The sequence below is a fragment of the Salmo salar genome, chromosome ssa05, assembly GCF_905237065.1.
Source record: "Salmo salar chromosome ssa05, Ssal_v3.1, whole genome shotgun sequence".
In the NCBI taxonomy this organism is placed as follows: Eukaryota; Metazoa; Chordata; class Actinopteri; order Salmoniformes; family Salmonidae; genus Salmo; species Salmo salar.
In genome coordinates, this window is record NC_059446.1 from 88632582 (window position 1) to 88644024 (window position 11443).

Genomic DNA, 11443 nt, shown 5'->3' on the forward strand with positions numbered 1-11443 from the left:
CTAAAATAATAATAATAATAATAATAATAAAAATAATTCTACAAAATTCTGCATGGCTTATAAAAGTCAGTTTAGTTTACATCGTATGAAAAATTCAACCAGTTTGATTATTTTTTTCGCTAACATTATATGGACACGTTGGTTGCGTCTGACGTGTCCAGCTTCAACTGTCCAATGAACGCGTGCTGTCTTATCTTCTATACTGTCATTGGTCAATAAACTAGGAAACGTACATAAAATAGGTGGAGTTATGACTTAGTGTAACCAATCGTGTCACATATGCAAATATTGTTTGAAAATTTCCCGGGAAATCTGAGTTTCGCGGGAGGGTTCCTTCGCGCGTAAACGGTATCCCTTCATTCATTGTCAGCTTCCTGGAGCCATTTTTGAGCTGGCAGGGCTGAGACTCGCGCTAGTTTCTAATCCATTGCATCTGCCTAAATGTGCTCTCAATATACTTTTAAACATACATATATCGGCAAATAAGATCATAATCTACTCGTTCATATCAATATTTTTGAATTTGTCGCGGTGGATTAGCTGAAAAGGGGCTTTAAACTAAAGGGACAAAGGGTACCCGAGCCCACAAAGATGAGAAGAGGGATCTCATCAGCCCCGGATAAAGTAATAATAGCAGGGGTTGGAGGCTCTTTAGATAAAAATGCGGTATTGACAGCATTGTCCGACCGGTTAACCCCTCATTTTACAACTGCCACTTATATACAAATTATAACTCCACCGCCTTGCATTACACAGACTTCAAATGTCTGTTTGTCCGAACCTCCAGCTGGCAGTATATATTCCACTCCAAACGGAGCAACAAACGGAGCCGGACAACGACCTACATTAGGACGTCCACCGGTAAACTTGCTAATGTCATTTTCTGTTGTATTGCAGTGAAATGAAATGAACGAGAAACTGCTTGGTACGTTGGTAGCCTAGCGAGCTAACGTTAGCTAGTTCTGTCGCTCTCCTTGAGTCACCCAACAGACTCGAGGTTCGCTCAGTAGTTGGGTTTTACACTAGTCTGAGAACAGTTATTTTTGTTCAAGCCGTAGTTAGCTACACCGTTACTTTTACAGGGGAAACTATATATAAATCTGTCATTTAGTTTGGGTAGCCTGTTGGCTAGCTAATAAAATATGCCTGCCATGTATTATCAATTGGTAAGGAAGGGGTCAGACCCGTATCGTAAAAGGTCAACAGCCAATACCGAAACAATTTGTCATCCGTTAGTCAAGTTGAGAGAATATTGGGGTTTAGTGTAGGGTTCAAGAGCAGCTCTAGCCTTGCAAGGTTCCGTGCATGTTTGACACACAGTCGTGCTTCAGCTTGCTAGGCTAGCTGTACAATAATTACTTGTCAGAAATGAGTGGCTAGGCCCTGTTAGTGTTTTGGACTTGGGGGGGAAGGGAATTGGAAAGCGGGTTGACTGGCTCGCTCGGTAGGTAGCCTGCAAGCTAGCCAGCTAACTACAAACACAGGCCAACAGTCTTAGTCGAGCAACAGAAGAGCAATAGTCTTGTCTTTAGTTTTCCGCGTCATATTGAATATCGTTATAGCTGCTAACTAGCTACATTGTTATAATAGCTCGTAAGTTCGCGTGCTTCCTGTGTTTTTAACCATTAAATTGCGGAAATGCATTCCATATAGACCTGCTGATATAGATTAATTTCTGGCCATGTATGAAAAAGCCACAGCACAATAGCAGACGTGCTACTGTACCCTCTTTGACACTAGTCTACAGACATGACTAGTTCAGGATCCCCATTTGCGCACAGAGGAAGATAAATTAGGTGGGTGGGGGAGGGAGGGTTGACTGGGGCATTGGTTTGGGGTGTGCAAAGATGGCAGCCATATTTAATATTTATCAACTGTCCCAGCAGCAAGGACTTTATTTGTTCCATCTCTAACTTCATGAAAATGCCTGTCAGAGCCATCTGATATTATGAAGAAGTTCATTTTCTCAAACAGCCCTAGGTTGGTGTTCTATATTTTGTCCACTGTACCTCATGAATGACTGGCCTCATGTTTTCCCTCATATTTTAGTTTTGACCCACTAGACACGCTAATGTCCGCATTGACCCGACTGACTCGATATGCTTTGCTCTACATATGAAACACCCATGGCAAGATGCTCAGCATTCCTGTTTTCATCACTCTTTCTCAGGCCTGTGATGTGTAAATAAAGTAGCACTCATGCCATGTTGGACAAAATGGCCGACATCTCAACTGACACTCTGAGTCATCTTCAGGTCATGGTCTTATGGCGTTGAGGGCCTTTTGGTTGATTTATCTTCCACAATATAGAACTAATCTTTATGAATATGATGTGGTTCTCACCAAGATACCTTTTTAAAGATGAATGCACAAACTGTAAGTTGCTCTTTAGAAGCGCGTCTGCTGAACGACTAATGTATTTGTAAGTCGTGTCTTCAAATGATTGAGGCACAGCTGTTGTACACTGACAAACCCACTTCTGTTCCTCGATGGGACGTGGCGCTAATGGAGCATTCTCAGTGTACAAAACAAGCATATTTTATAAGTGAAGTAAAATGCTTTCTTTTCTATTGCCAATGTTAAAATTATTATACCATTTCAAGGTGTAGAAACTATTCTGCAGAGTAGGTTTGAATTTATAAAGCCTGTCACACAGTAATGCCGGAATGATACTGAAGAACATATTTGATCTGTTTTGTGAGAAGTGATCTGAGGTGTTTACCTTCTGCAGGCCAAGCGGAGGTTGGCGTTGGATGAGTCGGACCACCAGTACCCCATCGAAGGAGCCAGGACCCCCAGGGGAAAGGCTGGAGGAGCCTCCGGGCCAGGGCTCAAGAGCCCCAAAAGTAAGACTGGGCCAGAGCAGATAGGCAAGTGAGGATTCTATGACTGTGTTATAAAGCCCATCATTCCTATAAAGTGGTCCTCCAGGGTATGCTAGGTTGTGCTCGATGGTCCAAATCTGTAATAACTCCTGATTTCACTAATTGGTTCTGTTGAGCAGCTAATCGGTAGTCCGGTGTGCTTGATTTGGGGTGAAATCCTGCAGGATTGTACCTGTCCAGGAGGATGTTTGGGCACCCTGCTAAACATGATCAATGTGGAAGTTGGATAAGGTGTACTGGGCTATGGCCCATGATGTGAACGGGTAAAAGCGGAGATGGAGGAGTGCCCTTCTGAAATGGAACAGTAATCTGCGCTGCTCGGGCACGTTGTCAACAAGGCAGCATAATGCATCGTTCAGAAACATACAACTATTTTCCATAAAATATATGTTGGAATTTTCAAACAAGTTTTCAGTGAGAAGGCAGATTAATCCCTTTTATCTAAAGAAATACTTTTTGTATGTGAAAACACAATCCTACTCATTATTCCACACTCTTTCAAAAAAAGAGAGAGAAAAAAAGCCGACTTTGCTGTCGACCAAAAGGCTGCACCAGACCGGACGCCTGGGAAGCAGCCTGGTTCCAAAACGAATGTAATCAACGCTGACCCGGGGTTTTAATAGAATCCCCTCACTCTGTAAAGATGCTTAGTTGCTCACTGCAGTGATAAGACTAACTTGTAATGTTATGTATTTTTAATAAAACACTCTCTCCCATCCAACTTTGAACATAGTAGTAAACTGGATCTCTCTCTGCCATCCAAGTTTGAACATAATACTAAACTGGATCTCTCTCTCTCTCTCTCTCTGCCATCCAACTTTGAACATGGTACTAAACTGGATCTCTCCCATCCGTCTTCCTGTAGCTCCAAAGTCACCGGCAGAGAAGACGCGCTACGACACGTCGTTGGGTCTGCTAACGAAGAAGTTTGTTGAGCTGCTGGGCCAGTCGTCTGACGGCGTCATCGACCTCAATCAGGCTGCAGAGGTTCTCAAGGTGCAGAAGAGACGCCTCTATGACATCACCAACGTTCTGGAGGGGGTGCACCTCATCAAGAAGAAGTCTAAGAACAACATACAGTGGATGTAAGTGTCTCACAAGAACAATTTGATTCAGACAACTTTATCCCCTTAGGGACAATCACTAGACATCACCACTGACTTAATCTAACTGCATGAGGTAATGAAAATAGTTTTCAGGCTTGTGTCCTGTTAAACCCTCCCCACTCTCTCTCTCTCTCTCTCCCCCCCAGGGGCTGTAACCTGTCAGAGGATGGGGGTATGTTGACCAGCAGCCAGAGTCTGAGCAGTGAGCTGTCTGACCTGGGTCAGGAGGAGAGGAGACTGGACGAGCTGATCCAGAGCTGTACCCTGGATGTCCAACAGATGACAGAGGCCTCGCACAGCCACAAATATCCTTATTATACACACACTGTTAACCACACTGTTCTAACAGGAAAGCAAGAAGAACCAGCCTCTCTTCGTAGGATACTATGAAGCCGTTATAACTGGTCACTGCTCAAAGCTGGTCAATATGTGACTTTTTCCCCCAAACACAGCGTTTTAGTTTTCTTTAACCCTCCTGGTCCACGTTTGCGTATGTGACATACCAAGACATCCGTCAGCTGCGCAACCTGAAGGACCAGACGGTCATCGTGGTGAAAGCTCCCTCTGAGACCAAGTTGGAGGTGCCAGACCCTCAGGAGGTAATCAGACTGTTAATCAATAGGACCGGAGACTGTCCTCTTCGTTAGTCTAGTGTACTTTCTACAACATGTTTGTGTACAAGGTACATGCAGTTATGGTTCTTCTCTTTCAATGTCAACTAACACCTAAAACTAACCATGTTGGATGACCGCTTACACTACAATCTCCCAATCAGTGTCTGACGAGGTACCGGTCAACAATATCCCAGGTACCAGTGCAGACCAGTCCATGTACTTGAGTTTGAGAATCACTAGTCTACCAATTGAATCAATACCTAATCAATGCACCATGCTCATGTCTGTCCACTGCAGTGTTTATACAAGGGATAGGAAAGTTATGGTTTCCCCCCCTTGGAGAACAGCTTCCATTTTAAAACAAACTTTTTTTAAGGACATCTCGTTGGAACTAAACTCAGCAAAAAAAGAAACGTCCTCTCACTGTCAACTGCGTTTATTTTCAGAAACTTAACATGTGTAAATGTTTCTATGAACAAAACAAGATGCAACAACTGAGACATAAACTGAACAAGTTCCACAGACATGTGACTAACAGAAATTGAATAATGTGTCCCTGAACAAAGGGGGGATTGAAATCAAATGTAACAGTCAGTATCTGTTGTGGCCACCAGCTGCATTAAGTACTTCAGTGCATCTCCTCCTCATGGACTGCACCAGATTTGCCAGTTCTTGCTGTGAGATGTTACCCCACTCTTCCACCAAGGCACCTACAAGTTCCCGGACATTTCTGGGGGGAATGGCCCTAGCCCTCACCCTCCGATCCAACAGGTCCCAGACGTGCTCAATGGGATTGAGATCCGGGCTCTTCGCTAGCCATGGCAGAAACCTGACATTCCTGCCTGTCTTGCTGGAAATCACGTACAGAACGAGCAGTATGGCTGGTGGCATTGTCATGCTGGAGGGTCATGTCAGGATGAGCCTGCAGGAAGGGTACCATATGAGGGAGGAGGATGTCTTCCCTGTAACGCACAGAGTTGAGATTGCCTGCAATGACAACAAGCTCAGTCCAATGATGCAGTGACACACTGCCCCAGACCATGACGGACCCTCCACCTCCAAATCGACCCCTCTCCAGAGTACAGGCCTCGGTTTAATGCTCATTCCTTCAACAATAAACGCGAATCCAACATCATCCCTGGTGAGACAAAACCACGACTCGTCAGTGAAGAGCACTTTTTGCCAGTCCTGTCTGGTCCAGCGACCGTGGGTTTGTGCCCATAGGCGACGTTGTTGCCGGTGATGTCTGGTGAGGACAAACTCTGGACCCATACAAATCAGCCGGGCTAGACAATCTGTACCCTCTTTCTAAAATGATCTGCCGTAAAAAATTGTTGCAACCCCTATTACTAGCCTGTTCAACCTCTCTTTCGTATCGTCTGAGATTCCCAAAGATTGGAAAGCTGCTGCGGTCATCCCCCTCTTCAAAGGGGGGAACACTCTAGACCCAAACTGCTACAGACCTATATCTATCCTACCCTGTCTTTCTAAGGTCTTCGAAAGCCAAGCTAACAGATTACCGACCATTTCGAATCCCACGTACCTTCTCTGCTATGCAATCTGGTTTCAGAGCTGGTCATGGGTGCACCTCAGCCATGCTCAAGGTCCTAAACAACATCATAACCGCCATTGATAAGAGACATTACTGTGCAGCCGTATTCATTGACCTGGCCAAGGCTTTCGACTCTGTCAATCACCACATTCTTATCGGCAGACTCGACAGCCTTGGTTTCTCAAATGATTGCCTCGCCTGGTTTACCAACTACTTCTCTGATAGAGTTCAGTGTGTCAAATCAGAGGGACTGTTGTCCGAACCTCTGGCAGTCTCTATGGGGGTGCCACAGGGTTCAATTCTTCTCTGTATACATCAATGATGTTGCTCTTGCTGCTGGTGATTCTCTGATCCACCTCTACGCAGACGACACCATTCTGTATACTTCTGGCCCTTCTTTGGACACTGTGTTAACTAACCTCCAGACGAGCTTCAATGCCATACAACTCTCCTTCCGTGACCTCCAACTGCTCTTAAACGCAGGTAAAACTAAATGCATGCTATTCAATCGATCACTGCCCGCACCTGCTCGCCCGTCCAGCATCACTACTCTGGACGGCTCTGACTTAGAATATGTGGACAACTACAAATACCTAGGTGTCTGGTTAGACTGTAAACTCTCCTTCCAGACTCACATTAAGCATCTCCAATCCAAAGTTAAATCTAGAATCGGCTTCCTATATCGCAACAAAGCATCCTTCACTCATGCTGCCAAACATACCCTCGTAAAACTGACCATGCTACCGATCCTCGACTTTGGTGACGTCATCTGTAAAATAGCCTCCAACACTCTACTCAATAAACTGGATGCAGTCTATCACAGTGCCATCCGTTTTGTCACCAAAGCCCCATATACTACCCACCACTGCGACCTCTACGCTCTCGTTGGCTGGCTCTCGCTTCATACTCGTTGCCAAACCTACTGGCTCCAGGTCATCTACAAGTCTCTGCTAGGTAAAGCCCCGCCTTATCTCAGCTCACTGGTCACCATAGCAGCACCCACTCGTAGCATGCGCTCCAGCAGGTATATCTCTCTGGTCACCCCCAAAGCCAATTCCTCCTTTGGTCGTCTTTCCTTCCAGTTCTCTGCTGCCAATGACTGGAACGAACTGCAAAAATCTCTGACGCTGGAGACCCATATCTCCCTCACTAGCTTTAAGCACCAGCTGTCAGAGCAGCTCACAGATCACTGCACCTGTACATAGCCCATCTGTAAATAGCCCATCTATCTACCTACCTCCTCCCCATACTGTATTTATTTATCTTGCTCCTTTGCACCCCAGTATCCCTACCTGCACATTCATCTTCTGCACATCTACCATTCCAGTGTTTAATTGCTATATTGTAATTACTTCGCCACCATGGCCTATTTATTGCCTTATCTTACCTCATTTGCACACACTGTATATAGACTTTTTGTTTTCTTTTGTTCTACTGTATTATTGACTGTATGTTTTGTTTATTCCATGTGTAACTCTGTTGTATGTGTCAAATTGCTTTGCTTTATCTTGGTCAGGTTGCAGTTGCAAATGAGAACTTGTTCTCAACTAGCCTACCTGGTTAAATAAAGGTGAAATTAAAAAAAAAATGACTTGCCTTACAACAGGCCTACAAGCCCTCAGTCCAGCCTCTCTCAGCCTATTGCGAACAGTCTGAGCACTGATGGAGGGATTGTGCGTTCCTGGTGTAACTCGGGCAGTTGTTGTTGCCATCCTGTACCTGTCTCGCAGGTGTGATGTTCGGATGTACCGATCCTGTGCAGGTGTTGTTACACGTGGTCTGCCACTGCGAGGACGATCAGCTGTCCGTCCTGTCTCCCTGTAGCGCTCTCTTAGGCATCTCACAGTACGGACATTGCAATTTATTGCCCAGGCCACATCTGCAGTCCTCATGCCTCCTTGCAACATGCCTAAGGCACGTTCACACAGATGAGCAGGGACCCTGGGCATCTTTCTTTTGGTGTTTTTCAGAGTCAGTAGAAAGGCCTCTTTCGTGTCCTAAGTTTTCATAACTGTGACCTTAACTGCCTCCCGTCTGTAAGCTGTTAGTGTCTTAACGACCGTTCCACATGTGTTTGAGTGTCCAGTGTTCCATAAGTTAAGGGAACATTCTATGCATGTTAGGTTCGCAGGTTTTTGCTATTTAGCATTGGAGTTAGGAGCATTAGTTTGGGGAACATTCCCTTAATATCAAACATAACTTACCCTGAACCGTAGTTACATGTTCTCCAGACTTTTCAATATTAATGTTCTAGACGTGTTTCATGGGAACGTTGCTAGAACGTTCTTGTGTCCAGTTCTCTGTGGGGTAGGAGAATATTCCATCAACGTCCCACCAAACATACACAGAACATGGTTGCCATGAATGGTCCTTGGAAACAGCACTTGCACGTCGCTGCAACATTCCTATGAAAACATTAGGTAATGACCTAATACACTCTTCAAGGGAATGTTCTCTAAAGTTGACAGAACGTTTGTTAGCTGGGCAGTTTGGGTCCGTGTCACTGAGGTTGAGACATAACTGTTCTATACCTAATCAGTGGATCTTGTTTGTTTACCAGGGCCTGTCTGTCCTCCTCACCAGCACCAAGGGGCCTATTGAGGTGTTCCTCTGTCCGGAGGAGAACAACGCCAGTAGTCCTGTGAAGAACGGCAGCCCGGATGTCCAAGGAAACTCCTCACCTTTCCTCAAAGTGTCAGCAGGTACCTTTCCCGTCAGAATGTGCACACTCTTTAGAATGATTATTTTAGGCCTGATCAAATTTCCTTGCATCCATCAATCAACATTTTGTTTTATTTGTAGTCTCTCACATCCTGTCTCCTTTCCCACACAGAGAGTGCAACAGGCGGCAGCAGTAAGGACTATGTCGCTCCAGCTCCCCCTGCAGTGATGGTGACCAACCTGTCCCCCATCACCTCTCCTTTCACCAGCCTGCTGCTGCAAACAGAGGACCAGATCCCCTCCTCCCTGTCTGGGCTCCTGGAGGGCCACGGGGCCGGGCCCTTCGTCAACCTGTCCCCCCCTCTCCTCAACGAGGACTACATGCTGAGCTTAGACGACAATGAGGGAATCAGCGATCTGTTCGACACCTACGACTTTGACAAGCTGCCCCTGGAAGAACTCATGTGTCCCTCATGTAAGAGGGAGGGGTGGAAGAACTCATGTGTCCCTCTATGTAAGAGGGAGGGGTGGAAGAACTCATGTGTCCCTCTATGTAAGAGGGAGGGGTGGAAGAACTCATGTGTCCCTCTATGTAAGAGGGAGGGGTGGAAGAACTCATGTGTCCCTCTATGTAAGAGGGAGGGGTGGAAGAACTCATGTGTCCCTCTATGTAAGAGGGAGGGGTGGAAGACGGATGTCTTGTCCCCCCCCTCCTTATTACTGAATAGAGGAAGACAGGGGACACTTGTCTCTTCTGTGTGTTCACATGTACCAGGAGAGACGGGGAAACGTCTGGTGTGTTCATATGTAACTGTCATGGAGGAGCAGAGAGGGATCAGCCGGTAGAGAGAGACTGCACCATACGGAGAGCTCCTTGGCAGCCCTATCCCTCTGTTTAAAGAGGATTAGGTACACGGGGCATGCTGGATAAAAGATCTTTCTTTCTCTCCCTGTACCTGCCTGTTTGTCGTGGCAGTACACTGGGCCAGGTGGGTGAAAGATCCCCCCCACCTGGCATCTTTCTCTCCCTGTACCTGCCTGTTTGTCGTGGCACTGTAGACTGCCTTAAAACTGGGTCGTGTTCAGTAGGAACAAAAATGGATAAAGTCATTGAAAGTGAAACAGAGAGTTTTCATTTTCAGTTGCAAAAGGTTTTGCTACGCTGTGGCCTAATGAAAACGACCCTGACCAACTCTCCTCTCACTTGTCAGACCTTCCTGATTACTGAGAGCTGCCTTTATCCAGCCTGGCGCTAGTCGGACCCCTCCATAACGGGCTGTGTGTTTTAGACGGTTGCTCATGTGTTCCTGTGGATGTTTCTCTGCCTTGTCAGGTGGCCAGCTTCACCCTACGCTGATCAAGGAATCTATGTTTGTGCCGATGAGTTCTATGCTTTTGTCATCGTACATAGAATATGGCAGTGACGGTGTGATGATGGTTTTGCGCCAACAACAAAAAAAATCATTGAGTTTGTCTTTGAAACTTTTAGGAAATACTTTAGAGCAACACTTATTGGGGAGGTACTGTATCATAAAGTACAAGTTGACCCCTTAGTATTGATTGGGACTTGATATTATCTCCTACTTAACTGACATTCATCTTAACCGTCTAATGACTGACAAGTCATATTTAGCTTTTTTGCTTCGGGCAAATATTGTTTACTAACGTCGCCAAATTCAACTCAACAAGTCATGGTTTAATTGGAAACCCAAGTTGTCCTGTCCCAGTCTGTATCGATTTCAATGGATATTTCCAAGAACAACAAAGTTAAAAAGCAACGTTTTGTTATTGCTCTGAAGGAATACCTCAAATGATCTTAGAGAGTCTGGCTCTGTGCGGATTAGACTTGGGCGCTATATCGTATACTGGGGGGTTTAGGAGTATCCATATGATTTTATTAGTTTTCTTTTGGGGGGGGGGTTGTGTGCTGTATAACTAAAGGTTAAGTATAACTATAAGGGAATCTAAGATGTGTGAATTGATCTCGGCTCAGTGCTCTAGCTATGCATTTGGTTTGCTAACTTGCTAGCTAAGTAGCTAGATGTTCAGAACAAGCTTCTTGTTTACAGATATTCAACCCCTTCCTGGATTAAAATCCCTGTTGCCTAAATTGTTTTGTGCCTCAAAACATTCAGTAATACCATATACCCCTTACAGATTTACCCTTTAGTCAGCTTGGGTGCACATTCAGTAATACCGTATACCCCTTACAGATTTACCCTTTAGTCAGCTTGGGTGCACATTCAGTAATACCGTATACCCCTTACAGATTTACCCTTTAGTCAGCTTGGGTGCACATTCAGTAATACCGTATACCCCTTACAGATTTACCCTTTAGTCAGCTTGGGTGCACATTCAGTAATACGATACCCTTACAGATTTACCCTTTAGTCAGCTTGGGTGCACATTCAGTAATACCGTATACCCCTTACAGATTTACCCTTTAGTCAGCTTGGGTGCACATTCAGTAATACCGTATACCCCTTACAGATTTACCCTTTAGTCAGCGAGCAATGCTATTGTAGATGCACTTTACGCTTGCTTACGGTGCTCATCTGAATATTTGAACAGCCATCTCTCTCCCCCCCCCCCATTATATAATCACGTGCTCATGAATGGAAAGAT

At 45.3% G+C, this 11443-nt stretch overlaps 1 protein-coding gene across 1 annotated transcript; it reads left to right on the plus strand.

Annotated features, from left to right (window-relative positions):
- The first annotated feature begins 348 nt into the window (after positions 1-348).
- On the plus strand, positions 349-10046 carry LOC123743065 (transcription factor E2F3). The gene is made up of 8 exons (XM_045717773.1): positions 349-861; positions 2732-2846; positions 3751-3970; positions 4138-4296; positions 4476-4590; positions 8718-8859; positions 8991-9293; positions 10030-10046. The coding sequence occupies exons 1-8, from the start codon at positions 592-594 to the stop codon at positions 10044-10046; spliced, it is 1341 nt and encodes a 446-aa protein (XP_045573729.1). The 5' UTR covers positions 349-591.
- The last annotated feature ends 1397 nt before the right edge of the window (positions 10047-11443 follow it).